Source organism: Tachypleus tridentatus, chromosome 13, assembly GCF_004210375.1.
Source record: "Tachypleus tridentatus isolate NWPU-2018 chromosome 13, ASM421037v1, whole genome shotgun sequence".
In the NCBI taxonomy this organism is placed as follows: Eukaryota; Metazoa; Arthropoda; class Merostomata; order Xiphosura; family Limulidae; genus Tachypleus; species Tachypleus tridentatus.
The window spans coordinates 147871018-147888108 of NC_134837.1; the positions used below are offsets into that span (position 1 = coordinate 147871018).

General features: G+C 34.6%; 2 protein-coding genes across 3 annotated transcripts in view; one reads left to right on the forward strand and one right to left on the reverse strand.

Annotated features, from left to right (window-relative positions):
• The window catches only part of LOC143236791 (cryptochrome-1-like), a 33361-nt gene extending 28035 nt beyond the window's left edge, over positions 1 to 5326 (reverse strand). Inside the window, exon 1 of one of the 2 annotated variants that reach the window (XM_076475352.1) lies at positions 4851 to 5326. In XM_076475352.1, coding sequence (XP_076331467.1) covers positions 4851 to 5020 — 170 coding nt within the window. In that variant the 5' untranslated portion in view covers positions 5021 to 5326. The remainder of the gene's footprint in view (positions 1 to 4850) is intronic. The other variant, XM_076475351.1, reaches the window with a different exon arrangement.
• Positions 5327 to 13211: 7885 nt separating this feature from the next.
• Positions 13212 to 17091, forward strand: part of LOC143236625 (uncharacterized) — a 78862-nt gene continuing 74982 nt past the window's right edge. Inside the window, 1 exon segment of the mRNA XM_076474961.1 lies at positions 13212 to 13279. Within this exon segment, the coding sequence (XP_076331076.1) occupies positions 13272 to 13279 (8 nt within the window). The 5' untranslated portion in view covers positions 13212 to 13271.

The window sequence follows — 17091 nt, forward strand, 5'->3', positions numbered from 1 at the left end:
CCACATTATATTTGAAGAGTAAGAAAACAATCTACTGGCGTAACTTTAATAATAATTGGTCATGTGACATCAATAACCCAGATAAACAAACTAAAAACTATTAAAATCTTATATATAGTTAGCACAAGAAAAAAGTACACTAATTGTATAAAATAGTTTAATATCGTTTTTGTTTCTTAAAATATGGATATCTGATGGTTCTTGTCCAAAACTGATCATATATGACCTGGGTTATCTTTCAAGTAAGAAATGTGGTTAGTATATTTAGGCAATTGAGTTCTTTGATAATGCAGTGAAAATCACTTAGTACGGTTTGTTTGTTTGTTTTGGAATTTCGCACAAAGCTACTCGAGGGCTATCTGTGCTCGCCGTCCATAATTTTGCACTGTAAGACTAGAGGGAAGGCAGCTAGTCATCACCACCCACCGCCAACTCTTGGGCTACTCTTTTACCAACGAATAGTGGGATTGACCGTCACATTATAACGCCCCCACGGCTGGGAGGGCGAGCATGTTTGACGCGACTATCGGGCGCGAACCCGCGACCCTCAGATTACGAAGCGCACACCCTAACGCGCTAGGCCATGCCAGGCCTACTTAGTACGGAGCTCATGACACTGAATATGTGTTAAACTATACGTAAGTTTTCCATTCAATTTAAGTGTTTCAATCTGTTAAAAAAGAAAAAAAAGAGGATATTCGTAAACATGCTCTAAGTGAGAATTCAGAAGTGGAACTATGCTCACGCATAACATTATGATAGCGTGTTTCATTGTTTGAACTTCTTAATCAGGATGTGCAAGAAGCGTGTGTAAGCAAAATGAAAAATTAGAGAAGTGAGGGTACGCTTATTCCCGTGTTACTCTTCGCTTCGACCACTGTACGTAAGGAGAAACCAGTCATCCTTGTTATCATAACTTGTGATACGTGATGTGCTGCCATAGGGATGAACTATACATGTGCACATTGACGGATGTGCGCAAATGCAAAAGTTTTTCTTTTCTTATTTTTGTATTTGAACAACAATAACATAAAGGTAAGTACTTTGAACATTTATGGTTACAATGTACATATTTCAAAGAATTTCACTTTATTGATTTCAAACAATAAAAATTTATAGACGGCCGACTATATAATAAAAGATACACGGTTCGAGTTTACTTAATTTTCATTACATGTAACAGCTTTACAAATACAAAAACTCCACATCCCTCGCAGAGTCGTCACCTCCCTACCAATAATGTATTTTCTGCCAAAACATTCGGCCGTAATGTACGTCATCTATCTGTATTAGTTCCCACGTTCGTTTACGCCATTGTCCTAGATAATGCACAACATTCACGTGTTGCACACTTTCCCGATCCCTGACATGAGCATTTTAATGGTTGCTTAAATTAAATTTTCAAATACAATATTTGTTCTAAATTACAGTTGACAGTTGTTATGAGGTAGATGACGGCCATATTTTGGGCCCATTTTATGGGTAAAACGACCCACGACCACAACCAAAAGAGTTTTATTCTTTTCTACATCTGAAAAGAGATTTCATTCTATGTTTTAACTAGAAAAGAAGACTATAATAAAACATGGTTCATTCAAAAAATTGCTTTTCGTGAAAATTACGTCCAATGTTAAGGTGTCAGTCCAGCCTTGGGTTTCCAGGCGTTCCAATTTTTATTTTCTCATCTCTTTTGTCGCGATTCTAAGAAGTAAAAGTTTCAAATTATCCCAGAGTCTCTGCACTCCAATGTGAATTCCTTATGTATGATTTGTTATAAAAAGATCTTTTACGTTTTACAAGCAGAAGTAAGCTCCCCGTTGGTACAGCGATAAGTCTGTGGATTTACAACACTAAAATCAGGGGTTCGATGACCCTCGGTGGACGCAGCAGATAGTACGATATTGCTCTGAAACAAACAGTCAAAAATAAATCACACGGTACAGTGTAACCCCAATTTTTTCCTAACTTGTCTTAGTATTACAGTCGCAGAAATTGAGATTTAAAGACCTGCCTAACATCAAAGAAGAAAAGGAAGAAGCGATATTTTTGTTTTGAGTAGGATCAAAACAATTTAGGCGCGTTTTTTAAAAAAAAATTACCATTTTTTTATGAATATAAGATGCTTACAATTTCTTGTTTGTCCATAGTTTTATAGAATGTACCACATGTGATGTAGTTTAAACTGGTTCGGAATTATGTGGTGTCTCTCTGTAAGAGAAAAAAGTCCTAGTTTTGATTTTTGGAATTTTGTAAATCTAGTCTTGGCCCATCTTCCTCACTTTTAAATTGTCTGGCTATCACAAGTAACATTATAACGGCAATAATTATTCGAAATCCAGTATCAACGCTCAGCCTGTCTTCAAATTTAGATAGAGAAGATTCACAGTATCTGCTTTCGAGCCTTAATTTCTGCAAATTAATCAACGACCTCATTAAAATTCACTTTTTGGCATATTCACGTTCAACTGAAAGTAAAGCCAGATTTGTCAATTTTGTGTGTCTCACGAACAGATACATTTTTTATCAGTTTCAATTTGGAAGAACTTTCACATAAATCAACAGACACAAAAACAGTCAAAAAGAAGCTCAAACACAGTGAAAAGCTTGGCAGAGATTCACAAAAATTCCCATTTCACAATCAACTCCAGAAACTGCAATGCGGTCCATTTCTTTGCCTCTTCAACGGTAATTTTGGCAGCTTCCAAATGCCTACGAAGTCGTCCAATGTCCACATTGATATCTTCATCGGAGAATCTGAAAATCTGAGTCAAATTTGGAATACACTTCCAAAGTTTTACTTCTGTTACAACAACTAAAGTGTTTGGCTGAATAACAGCGAAGATTGACAGAAATTGATCCATTGCCCTAGAACAAATCTCCGATTATTGATGAAAGCGATCAAGACATTCAAATATAGTCCTTTTCACTTCCTCTGGCAATTTGAAACCAGCATCATTTGCCATCTCTCCTCGCATCCTTTTACGGAGTTTGACTTTATATATTTATTTTATAGTAGAAATTAACATTAAACTGTTATAATAGTTTGAGCTTTTTTTTTTTCTTACTTTGGCGAATTTTTCATTTGCTTTGAAGAGTTCTGCTGGTATTTCACCTCTCCCTATGGCACCCCCTTCTTGGCTGTCACCCAAAGTGGACCGCCCCCTCGCACTCCCCCTTACTACGCCACTGCTGGTATCTTAAGTCTAGCTAAAATTCATTCATTGAAGAGCTAATAAAACTTTACAACTGTGACAATAACGTATCTCGACAATGTTTGTACACTGTTACACCATTACTGTATCATTCGTTTAAAATCTGATTAGCTACACATTATATTTCAGTTGAACTTTTCGACAACTTTCAGGTTACCATTATATCTTTATGCATCGCAAAATCAAAAGAAGATAAAAAATAAAAAGCAATTGTTTACAAATTCAGGTCGTTTGGTAATATTTGTGTGACATAAATGTTTTTCCAAGCCTGCTGTGTTACTAGTTTCTTACCTTCAATCTTTACAAATATTCTGTTATAACGAAATGCTTTTTTTATAATGTTTATTCTGCACTATCAGCTTAGTATATGATTTTAGAACTAGCCTAAGTATCCTAGGTTAGCCGAATCTAGTAAGGTATTATTGGGTTTACGGCCAAAAACACCATGATGATCCGATGCATTCTAATAATCATAAGCATGATAATTTTAAGAGTGTATTTAATTAGCTATACTAACGACTATGGCCTGGCATGCCCAAGCGCGTAAGGCATGCGACTCGTAATCCGAGGGTCGCGGTTCGCGCCCGCGTCGCGCCAAATATGCTCGCCCTCCCAGCCGTGGGGACGTTATAATGTTACGGTTAATCCCACTATTCGTTGGTAAAAGAGTAGTCCAAGAGTTGGCGGTGGGTGGTGATGACTGGCTGCCTTTCCTCTAGTCTTACACTACTAAATTAGGGACGGCTCGGTGCAGTGGGCTAACAACCTACTCACTTAAATACTTGTTGAAGAATCCGCAAGCGATTGCGGCCCTATGTTCCTTGATGGAATCTAATGGTAATAACTATACTGATGGCTACGTATATTTTAAACTCTGTTACATGTAGGTGGCTACCGTTTATCAGAAATTAATATTAAGTTCAGAATTGTTTAGATACTATTCCCCGCGGTCGAGTGCATTGACCGAACAAATTCAGTAAAATCACTCATTTTATATACAAATACTGTTGGTGACTACAACAATAATCGATGGAAATCACATCACAGTACTGACGGTAATTTCGATTAAAAATTTTATGTGACTCATATTTCAACTAACGGATCAACATGCAGTTAGATGCATTAGTAGTTTAGAAAAAGTGTTTAAAATTTTTAAAAAGTCAATTTAGTAATTCTACTGGAACGAGAAGGAAAAGGGGATTAACAAAGCTAAGGAGTCGCTTCGACACTCCAACCTAAGTACTTCCTCTCCTAAATAACTAGTAGGTCTGGTGGTTAGTGTGATGGATTGTAATCTACGGACTCGAATCCCCATCACCCCAAACATGCTTAAACACATTATTTGTCAGTAAAAAGTAGCCCAAGAGTCGGCGATGGGTGGTGTTGACTATCTTCGCTCTAGACTATCATTGCTAAAACTAGGGACGGTTAGAACATCTTGTCAGGGTTTCTTGTAGATTAGTGCGAAATTCAAACTGTGTTATTATTAAACAGCTTTATAACGAGGACGCCGCTAGTAATAGTATAAAACAAAACATGTTTATACCAACAACTGTAATGACTTTTTAAAATTTTCGCTACCATAAAGTAACAACAACTTACTAGCATAAAAATAATTAGATAAAATAATTTACATACCTCCACTTGTTTACTCCAACATTGGATGAACCTGCGAACCAAGGGTCCAAAATAAACACACAACGAAAAGTCGTGCATCCTGCGAGTCCTTCTAGGAGAGCAGGTTGATCATGAAGTCGTAGTCCGCGTCTAAACCAGTGAACCAAGTTTTTTGCTTTGGGAGCAGACATTGCATACAAAATGTGCGTATTCAGTATTTTGATATTACGCGCTGAGGACAATAAACTCGCAAAATACCCCTATTAATGCTGGCTATTTAGTTCTAAGTTCAATTTCACACAAATGTTTTCTCTGCTACTAATGATTATATGCTAAGTCTGTAAAAGCATCATCACAACTGCTCTAGAAAAGGGTCTAATATTTTATATGAACGTCTGGACAATTGGGCAACTCCTTCAAATATAGCTTATACGTAAAGCACTTCCTCTCCCAAATGACTCTCAGTGGTTACCTCGCCCGACCACACGTTCCAGATTCCACACTACTTGCAACGTGACCTAAAATGTGATACGTAATGTCCTTCGCTGATTGGCTGAGTGATAGCACAATGACGAAAAATGTCACGTTGCACTCGGCGTTGTTTGTACGCGAAAATCGTTTTTGGTTTTTAAATTGCGTCAATCTCAAACTCTTGGGTAATAAATCGCCCTCTGTTGATGAATGAAGATACTGTTTTGGCTTTCTATTAAAATGTTCTGTGTTTATTTTTGCTCTACATTTTGCTCATTTAGAGATTGGAGCAATCAGTGCTGACACCTTTTTTTCAGTTTTGTTTTTAGATGGTCATCTATGTTTATGTTGAATTATGTTTTCGATAATTGTTTTTAACAATAAACACATGGTTTATGCTTAGGAGCGCTCGACTCGTAACCTGCGAATCGCGGGTTCGAATCCCTTTCACACCAAACATGCTCGCCCTTTCAGCCGTGGGTGCGTTATTATGTAACAGTCAATCCCACTGTTAGCTGGTAAAAGAGTAGCCCAAGAGTGGGCGGCGATTGGTGATTGACTAGCTGTCTTCGTAGCGCAGATAGCCTTCGTGTAGCTTTGTACGAAATAAAAAAAAATATTGGTCACTTTTACTTTAAATTTAATTATTAAACTGTATAAATCAAATCACCTGATATGTTTATAAATTTTACGTAGGTGAATAATCATCTAAAATCCTCTAACTATAATAAATAGATGCTTCCTTTTAGGAAGCTTCAGTTTAGAAAAATCATCATACAAATAGAAAACTATTTTAGCTTATTTTAATTGATATAATATGATATTTTCTACTCTACACTCTTGCTGTTGTTTCTTCAATCTCCCTTCCAGAGCGTATGGTTTTCTCCGAAGAGGGAGGTCACTGACCTCTTAACCTCCCCTCATGCCTTGCAGGCATTCCTTGAGATGACCTTAGTAACTGACCTTGAATAAATTGACATGAAATCATCAGTAATATATATAATGTTAAACTGAGGAAATTGTGGACTTCTCATTTAGTTGAGGTTGATCTTATATTGCTGTTATTGCAGCAGGATTGGTGGATATTTCTTTTTTACCTACGATATGATTGAGAAATTTCAGTTCACTGCGTATGAAAGTATATATATATTTCTGGTTTTTAGTTTCAAGCCTATCATTTTTATCAACTAAAATATTATTTACAGGTCCTCAAGCAGAGACTTAAATGTATGAATTAACATTAAGACGTCAGTAATATAGACCAGGAGCTTCTTCCATTATAGCCCCATTAGCCTTACAACATGGTAGACGTTTTATACAGGTCAAACAGCATGCAAAAAAAAAGAGTAGAAATCGCCTTTTATGCTAAAAGAAGTCTCAGTATACTCTTATCAACTAGCTTAACTTGCCAGTATCCAAATGCTACTGGACCAAGTACTCTCTGAATACTTTACTATCGCATCGTTTAACACATACTGTATTTCAGCACCAGCCATATTCATAGTCGCAAGTTTTATTATTAGTCTATTTGATGTTGAGGGACTGTTGCCTGATTCAATTTGCCAGCCAACCCTACAAATACATCAACATATTCTGCCTACAAGTCATTGATTTAATCTCACTGTATAAATTCTACGCGATTCTGAATTAGCAACCTCAGATATGTTGATAATAATGATTCAATGGACACAGCCCTAACATTAATGCTATAATCTGACACTCCCATTTCACTTACCTTGCACTTATGAAGACTTTCCTAGCCCTGAAAGAGATAGGCTATCCATTATACTTTTTTTTTTTTACAAGTTTTTCATTAAAATTCAATGGCCAAATATGACCAGTCCTAGCACTGCACAGTTAAATCAGAAACTTCACTCTACCCCTCCAGAATGGTATCCTAGTGAAGGCATTGACAGCATAGGTTCCAGTATGTAAACCAAAGAAGGACTGGGATAGCCTTATTCATTCAATGGATAGTAATGTGTTCGTATCTGAATGCCAAGAGGATTTTTGGTTAACCCTAGATTGGACCCGAATCTGTTACAATGACTTCATATCCAATAGAAAATCTTACCCAGGCACCAACTGCAACTAAAGGTTTTTTGCTCTCTTGTGAATGATTTGCAGTACGTTGTACTACATTGTGACATAAACTAGCTCTCTTACATCTAGATGGTACCACATTATTTCGTTGGATAGTTCTTCATCTACCTTCTTAATGAGGATAGTGATACACAGAGATCATCAGAGGGTAAGCTTTATTTTGCGAATTGGACAATAATCAGTTTAAATGGTCAAACTCTTCTGAGCCTCGAACTCAGTCTGATGGGTTGCTCTGTTTTCCATCAGGTCGAACCTCTAGTATAACTCAATGATGACTGTTTCAAAGTCATACTATTGCACTTTTGCTTTTTACTCAAATGTATGATGGAATCTAGGCCTTAATCATCTAGACTCAGTATCATGTTCCAGAATTCAATTGTTGCAGCCAAGTAACTGTGTGAAAGCCCCCCAAAAATGGTCCAAATGCTCATTCACTTAGATGTTGGTGGAGTGATACATTCACAATTTCCTAGACCTCAAGTATTTATTTTTTTAAGTATTTCTGCAGCTTTGACCAGCACTGAAGTTGCATTACATTAGATGGCATAAGACTGGAAGTTCGGTACAAATTACACCACTTAGTCGCAGACTCACCAAATACTACAGTCGTCCATGTTTCTTTTGCATTTAGGTCAGTCCTAAAAGAAAAAAAAAAACACCAATATTTATAGTGATTACATCAAACACTGGTAGTTCTCTTTCCTGAATTATCAGTTATGGGCTTTTGCATCATCAATAAAAGTAAGATTTCCAGGAAAGGACATCTCTTAGGCTAGAAAACTTTCTCATAAAATCGACTTTCTTGAGAATTACATTTTCTAGCTTTAATGAATTGTTATGTATAAATTACTAAATAACCTATAGTGTAACTGGAGCTAAACTAGTGTACACACCACAGCACAGTATGATAGCTTTACATTACAGTTATGAAACATATATTGTTTCACGCTGCGTGTTTTAAGTCTAATAGAACCAAACTTAACAGATGGATTTGAAATGGTCCGGGGAGTGACCTTATTTAGACTTCGTGGCTCCCTGCTATAATGTATTTGTAGAACCAAAGAGGAAGCTAAAACGCATCAAAACGTCGCCAAAGCATAAGGATTTAGGGGGTAGGTTTAAAGATTGTGAAATCTGAATCTGGTATCGAATTTTGTATTTCTGACCTTTCTTGAGATCTTAGGGGCATCAGGTGTGAAACTATATCCATGCTTCTACTCACATGGGCCCGGCATGGCCAAGCGTGTTAAGGCGTGCGACTCGTAATCTGAGGGTCGCGCCAAACATACTCGCCTTTTCAGCCGTGGGGGCTTTATAATGTGACGGTCAATCCCACTATTCGTTGGTAAAAGAGTAGCCCAAGAGTTGGCGGTGGGTGGTGATGACTAGCTGCCTTCCCTCTAGTCTTACACTGCTAAATTAGGGACGACTAGCACAGATAGCCCTCGAGTAGCTTTGTGCGAAATTCAAAACAAACAAACAAAATCTACTCACATGAGTAAGTGCCTTTACCCAGTTTGTTTTTGTGTACAGAGCCTACTTGGGGTAGCTACAAAAGTAATTCTGGTCAATTGAAGAGTTTAATCGATACACTAGAGCCTCAGTGAATTATGGGGATCCTTTTAACTCTGCAGAGAAGGGTGATTATTTTATGTATAGTAAAGTGAAAACGCTATTTTCTTTGTACTTTTTAAAACATGTCAAACAAATTACTTATTTTGCAAAATGCAGTATTCTGGCTTTCCACCTAGATAAAGTTTTAATAAACTAGTCAAGAAATCTAGTGTACGCAAACAGCTTTTTGCTGTTCGGAGTCTTCTGCTTTGATGGTAGTCATATGATTAACATGCTTATAGACTCAGCAACATCATTATTTGTCGACAAAAATATTTTGTCTTTTTCTGCACTTATTTTTGTTTTGGAATTTGTTTTGGAATTTCGCACAAAGCTACTCGAGGGCTATCTGTCCCTAATTTAGCAGTGTAAGACTAGAGGGAAGGCAGCTAGTCATCACCACCCACCACCAGCTCTTGGGCTACTCTTTTACCAACGAATAGTGGGATTGACCGTCACATTATAATGCCTCCACGACTGGGAGGGCGATCATGTTTGGCGCGACTCGGGCGCGAACCCGCGACCCTCAGATTACGAAGCGCACGCCTTAACGCGCTAGGCCATGCCAGGCCCTCTGCACTTATTACCATAATTCAAGGTCAGTAATAAGGAATACTTTTACATTTTGGTTTGTATACACACTTCAAATGTTATCAAATTTCAGTTAAATAATAATATTATTTAAAAATAATAGATTTTTTCAATATTATCTTTCAATAACAGGCTTGGCCAGGTGGGTTAAGGCGTTCGACTCGTAATCTAAGGGTCGCGGGTTCCAATCCCCGTCGCACCAAATATGCTCACTCTTTCAGTCGTGGGGACGTCATAAAGTGACGGTCAATCCCACTATTCGTTGGTAAAAGAGTAGCCCAAGAGTTGGCGGTGGGTGGTGATGACTTCCCTCTCGTCTTACACTGCTAAATTAGGGACGACTAGTGAAGATAATTCTCAAGTAACAGGGTCTCGATCTTTCTTTGATAGTTGACCAAGGATACGACGGCTCCAGTCACATGAAAGGCAAATATGCTGCTCTTCAAAGACTAATCGAAATTGTGTCCCGAAAATCAATTTATGTCTATTGTTTTGGTCACTTGCTTTACATAGTAGTTCAAAAAGCCCTAAAGAAAACTCAATCACTGAGAAAAACTCTAGAAACAATACAATCAATTTCTTCTTTTGTCGAGGGAAGTTCCAAGCATCACCAAATTTTTCATGAAATTAAAAAAAAAGTCGCGGAGAGCAAGTTATTGCACTTTAGTCTCAGTGTGAGACCCGCTGGGCCTTAAGACATGCTGCAACGGCGGCCTTGAAGAAACGTATTGAAACTACATTTCTCGCCGTTCTTAAAATTGTTTCAAAAAATCCCAGCACTTCGGCCACGGATAAAGGTCTTTTAATTTTAATCTATGACTTAGAATACATCTTCACTCTCTCCTAGTCTTGGAAAATATTTTAAATGAAACTTCATCTTTGTCATCTTACCTTCAATCAGAAGAAAATGAATGTGTTTTGGGCAAGAAATTCTGCTGATTTGACAATCAACAACCTTAAATCATTAGAGCCAAACGAAAATTTTTCTAAGCTATGGGAAGAAGCCACAAATTTGATGAAAGACATAAAAGAAATAATTAAGGAAGAACAAGGTATCAGTTTCAAAGATCTTACCATTCTTCACCGCTGAATACCAACAGAACATACCTTAGAAGCTGGATTTGTATCTGCTACTGCAGATTTTGACAGTCCAAATTCTTATGCTAGAGACGACATCTTTCCTCCCACTGTTCAAGCTTTTAAAGAGCAAATTCAATCTCGTTTCGATAAAAATAATCAAAATAATTTTTGCAGTCTTTCTCCTGTCATAATGCAACCAGAAAAAGAAGATGTTACAAATGATGTCTCATTACTTTGTGACTTTTATGGACTGAATGAGAATAAATTATCTTCGAAAAGAAAGATTGTGGTTGGTTTTCTCGATGAAGAAAAAGAAAATTCTCATTTGTCTTCAGGATATAATTTGTCAAAATTGATTTATGAGAATGGCGTCTCTTAACTCCTTTCAACTTATTCTCACTTAGCGCAAAAATTTAGCACTGTTCCAGCCACATTCTGTTTTGCTGAAAGATCATTTTCTTCTTTATGTCGAATCAAAAGTCACATACGTTCTACCATTGAAGAAAAATGACTGTCTCATGTCACCATTTTGAATATTGGAACGGGAAATAACAAATTTGTGATGGACAACAAAATCATCAAAACTTATTGCTTATTTGAATTTTATTTGGTCTTATGTTATATGTGTTGGAAAATTAAAAACACTAGCTGCAATGAAAAACTTATATTTACGGTTTTTGGTTCTTAAAAGCAAACATATGTTGTTAATTTTTTGGAGCAAACTGGGTACTGAAAATTTAAGTTTACGTTGTTTGATTCTTAATAACAAAGATATAATGTTGCTTTTTCGGAGAGGTCAGGGTACTGACCGCCAGTTGGGAAATCTGCCCTGCGATCCTGTTTCAAAGTTCAGAGAATAAAATAAAGAACATTATTACTGTTATGTGAATTTGGACGTTTAATTATTTTCGTCAGATAACTTATAAGAACTTGCCAACGTTTTTGGTTCCATAATACTATAAAGTAGCCGTGGTATTCTGGCGTAATTCTGTGTAATGAATCTTTTATTGATAAAGGCTATAATGATATCTCATCAAATATTCCATTATGTTGTTTTCGACATCTAAATTCATTTCTAGAGTAATAAAGATTTTGCTATTATGAAAAGAAACATAGCTGAAGTTTTGTTCTTTTTAACCGTTCGTCTGAAGTCAACCACAAAGTTATACAATGGGGTGTCTGTATTCTGCTTACCACGGGTGTTGAAATCCAGTTTATAGTGTTGTTAGTCTGGAAACATACCGCTGTCCCACGGGTGTGTGTGTGTATATATATGTTTTTCTCAATATATCTTAATTTTTTGAAGTTTCGTATGCAGATAAAAGCAACAACTATCGAGTTAATTTTTATGTGTGTGATAAACAAGGCATGTAAAAACTTGTGAAATAGTAATTTTTCGCACAAGAGATTTTATGATGATTTAAGAAGCATTTCTAGAACAAAATAATTCAAGCATCCTAAAGAGAGAGATAAAGAGTAGAAATCCATGATGTGACGCTTAAACTCATCATATAAAAGCCCCTAGTGACAAGTCTGAAGGCTTATAACGTTAAAAACTGGGTTTCAATACCCGTGAGGAGCTCAACACAGATAGTCCAGGTATAGCTTTGCGATTAACTACACAAAATAGAAAAATCGATCGCAATATTTTTTCTTGTAAAATTTATTTTATATTTTTGATAAATTTGCTTTATTAGATGTTGTTATTTATAATAAAAATGTTATTATATACTTTTTCTCATTTTTCTCTAGAACTAAAAATACAGAAAGCAAATTTATAAAAGACTGTATATAACTACATAGGAAAAACATTCACCTTAGTTCCCGAAGAGTTTACTCATTTCGCTATGTAATCATGTAAACGTGTAATTAGAAGTTATCGGTTTTAAGGTAACTACTGTAAAATTTTCATCTATAGGAGTTTTTAAGAATGAAATTCTAATTTACAAACTGTGAAATTCAACTTTTATACAATTAGAATAAAAGATAGACCTATATTCTAAACTTGTTAATAGGCCTTTTTAGGCATTAATATTAGTAATGCGAATAATTTAATATTACTAATAATACTGTTAGTAGGTTATACTCACCTGATCTCGGGTGAAGTTTATCTTGGGAAGAGTTAACACTTCGCAATGTATCCATTGGTTTCAATATAAAATTACGCGCGAATAATAATATAACACTATAATAATAATTATTACGTGTTGTACATAATATAATTTCGCCGGAAATTGAATTTGGAATATCGCATGGAACTACATATTCCAAAGGGTTTAGTATGATTTTGTAAATTTTAAACGATAAAGTGCCATTATTGATACGGTGGTATTACTGTACTCCATACTCTTTTATTATTATTACACGTGCAGAGACATATTCCTAAATTGCACTTGTTGGGAGTTCTATAAACTGTTGTTTTGCTCTCTTGGATCTTAATTTAAGGTAATGACAAAGATATAAGCAACCCAGTCAATTCCTCCAACACATATGTAAAGCAGTGCCTATCATGTAGTAGCCCGGATATTGTGCTAGATGTTTTTTGGTGTTTTCAAATGAGTATTTAGCCTAGTTTTTAAGTTTATGCACAGGTAGGAGTACTGTCTCTATCAAGTTTACCGTTATTTTCTGATTAAAGCAAGCTGCACCAAAAACCAGAACTTGAAGTTATTACAATATTATTTAGTTAATTTAATAAATCAATCCATCTAGGAGTACATAGTGTCATAAGTAAAAAATATGTAATGAATGGAAAACTTATTTTAGCTTAGATATTTATATTCTTATATTGAATACTAAATTAGTTAAACTTAGTTTTTCATAAATACTGTCAATATCCCAACAGGGACCATTTTTCTTACTGGATAAACTGATCTATTGTCACAATTTTTGCAAAAATGTGTAGAAAGAAAAACATTTGAGGGTTGAAGAAGAACTGAAACCTCACAAATATAATTGGTTTTTTGCAGTGTTATGATGTTTTCTTCCAAGACCCATTTACCGATTACTCAAAACATAGTATGTCATAATTATGCAAATTTATATATTTTCATTTCATACTGTTCATACCGATTACTCAAAACATAGTATGTCATAATTATGCAAATTTATATATTTTCATTTCATACTGTTCGTGCTTAATGAAAAATGATTACTTTCCGTATACTGGTATTCTTATTAACATTTCATTCCGAGTAAAATTAGTGCCTTGTATAATTAAGCTTAGCAGTGAGTAAGTAGTGTGCACAGTAAGGACATTGGTAATTTCTTTAGAAATAAATGTCTTTTGATTTCAAGTATTTCATTAAATTAAGAGGATTAGAAATATCTAATTGAAAAAACAAGAACTGTTAATCTTATTAAATTTAAATAGTACCATAGATAACTAGCAACAGTATAAAATGTGGCATATTTTTGTAGTGTGTGTATGTATATATGTATTACTATTGTGTTGCTGTTATCTGTTGAACCTCATTGACTATTTCATAATTCAGTTTTCAGTTGTGTGTGTTTGTTGAGTGTAATTTTTTTTCTAATGAGAAAGATATGGTTATTAATATAGTAAACTTCTGTGTAAATTAAGCTGGTGTTTGGTATATGATGCTTAGTATTCATAAAAAGGCTTTCTTGCATGACCAATTTATAAGACACGAGTGCTGTTTAGCTTGATACTTAAAAAATGAGAGCTTGCCTATAACACTTGTATTTCTTGAAACTATGTGATGTATAATAGCAAATTAATAATATAAAGTTTATTACATGAGAATTTTTATTGAACTACATTATCAAACGTGAACTAATTGTAGCAGGAAAATAACTGGTAATAGAGTGTGATATCATTATAGTAAGAAACCGTAAAATAATCACTGTTTTAAAGGTATAATTAAATTTTTTGAGTTGTTATTATAGCTTTAATTTGCTATAACTTATATATAAGGGGATGCTGTACATTTACATTCTTTTGACACAAGTAGAATTGTTGAAAGTAATTTTCAAGTAACTTGTTCTTTCAGGGTATGGATAAATGTGTAATTCTTTAAGTTTGTGCTTTTCTTATTTTGGAAGAAGGCACCTTTCTCTGGTTTGCATCTTTATTAAGCTATACTACAAAGTTAATTTGTTTGGTGGAAAAGTTAGGAAATTTAATGAAAATTTAGCTTTGTGGTAAAAGCAAAAGTGGTGATAAACTGCAAATGAGAAATTCTTAAAATGTGACTTGTGGGTTACATCAGTAGATAGTGTTCAGGTGCTTGGGGATTGAAGAACTGTTGTGTTATTCATGTTTTTAAAAGGGGTTATGAGAGGTACACTAGAGATTATAGACCAGGTAGTTTTACTTGTGTAGATAGTGGAAAAAGGTCTAGAGAGTGTTAAAAGAAGCTTTGCAAATTTATCTTGTGAAATATAGTGTCATAAAGGATATTAATATGGATTCACTAATATAAATATACCCTAATTGATATGTTCTCTTTTTAAAGGATGCTGCAAGTTATCTAAGTGGATTTGGTGTAATGAGATTTTTAGAAATTTTTGATATTTAGCAAGTTGGATTGTATGTTGGTTGTATGAGAGAAAGTGAAATTAAAAGGGTAGATTGTTGTTAATTGTGGGATGCTTCAAGGGTCAGTTATTGAGCCTTTGCTTTTTCAAAGTCACATTAGTGATGTTTATAAGAGTATAATTAGCAAATTCATAAAGTTTGTAGAGGATATTAAACTCATGGGTATTTTTAGTTCTGTTGAAGAATTGAGGTACCACAGAATGAGTGTTTTTTTTTTTTTTGACAATAATTGGGAAAGGACTTTTAATTATAATAAGTGTAAGATAATGCATTGGAGTAATCATGATAAAAATTTAGGTCCCACATTTATTTAAAATAATGGAATGTACTGTGATGGATGAAAAAAAAGTATTTTGGCATAATGGTGGTAAAGTTCCTCAAGCAATTGAGGCAGTATGGTGTTGGTAATAGCAAACATAATAAAAACTACATTACAATTTGTAAATCTATTGATTATAAGTCAAAAGAGGCATATAATTACCTTATCTAAATCACTAGTTAGGCCTCCTTTGGAATACTGTGTAGAGTTATTGTCTCTCCCTAAAAAGGATATTTATCTGCTGGAAAAGGTTTGTAAGAGGTCTACTTTAGGATTATTCCAGGGATAAAAAGGCTATTTTATGGGTAATTAAAACTTATAACATGTTTATTGAGTTATATAAATTGATATGCTGGCACTGTCAGCAGTAAGAAAAGCTAGCACTTTTATAAGTTTAAAAGAGGAATCAGTAATTTACAGAAAATAAGTTAGAAGTTAAAGCTGTGCTATGCCTTAGGAAACATATAGGCCAGTGTGTTGGAACTCTGGTTTCAAGTGGTAAAAGCAGATGATTATAGTGACACATTCCTCTTGGCATAGAAGAAATATTAGTTTTTGTAGAGAGTGATGGTTACTGTATACGAATTATGTCTCATTGGACAAAGTCTCACCCAAATATTTTTTATGTAGTTTACCTTTTTATTTATTTGTTATTACTTTTTTGAAAATATCTTCAATTTGTTTGTTTTAAAATGAGTATATAATTAAATGGGTAATTTGGTAATTATAGCTTGTATTTTTCAAGATGAGAAATTACATATTGTCACAAAATATTTGGCACTTTGTTGCATAAAATGGCATCTCATTAGAAGGAAATGGTTCTATTTCAATAAAATATTTTCAAAAAAACTGATAAAAAATAAAAGGGTAAACTACATAAAACATATTTGGGTGAGACGTAATTCATATACAGTAACCATCACTCTCCACAAAAACTAATATTTCTTCTATGCCAAAAAAATGCAGTATTTCTAAAGTTCAAATGTCTTTGAGACTGGCCCTCATCATGTTATTGTTGAGAAATTACATATTGTCACAAAATATTTGGCACTTTGTTGCATAAAATTGGCATCTCATCAGAAGGAAATGGTTCTATTTCAATAAAACAGTTGTCAAACATATTTTTCATTTGAATACAAGAGACTAAAATTTTTCAAGAAGTGATTTTCTAATCACTTCTTGAAAAATTTACATGAACCAAATTGTCATAGTTATAGCTTTGTGTTCAGATAAACGTGTTTTTCTGACTATGACAGTTTGGTTCATGTAAAGAAAAACTTAGAGCAATTGCCCACAATTGAAACATCATTCAAAAACTTTCTGAACATTTATAAACACTGGAGAAATTTTGGTGGTTGACTTCATTTGATTATTGCATTCAAGTCTTATAGCTATAATTTTTCCCAAATGTTTCAAAAATCTGTATTTATGAACAGGAATGCAACATCACAAGTTACTTTGTTTTCGAGTGAGAATTAATCATAAAGGTGGTAAATTGTCCTGGATCTGGTGGTTACAATCCA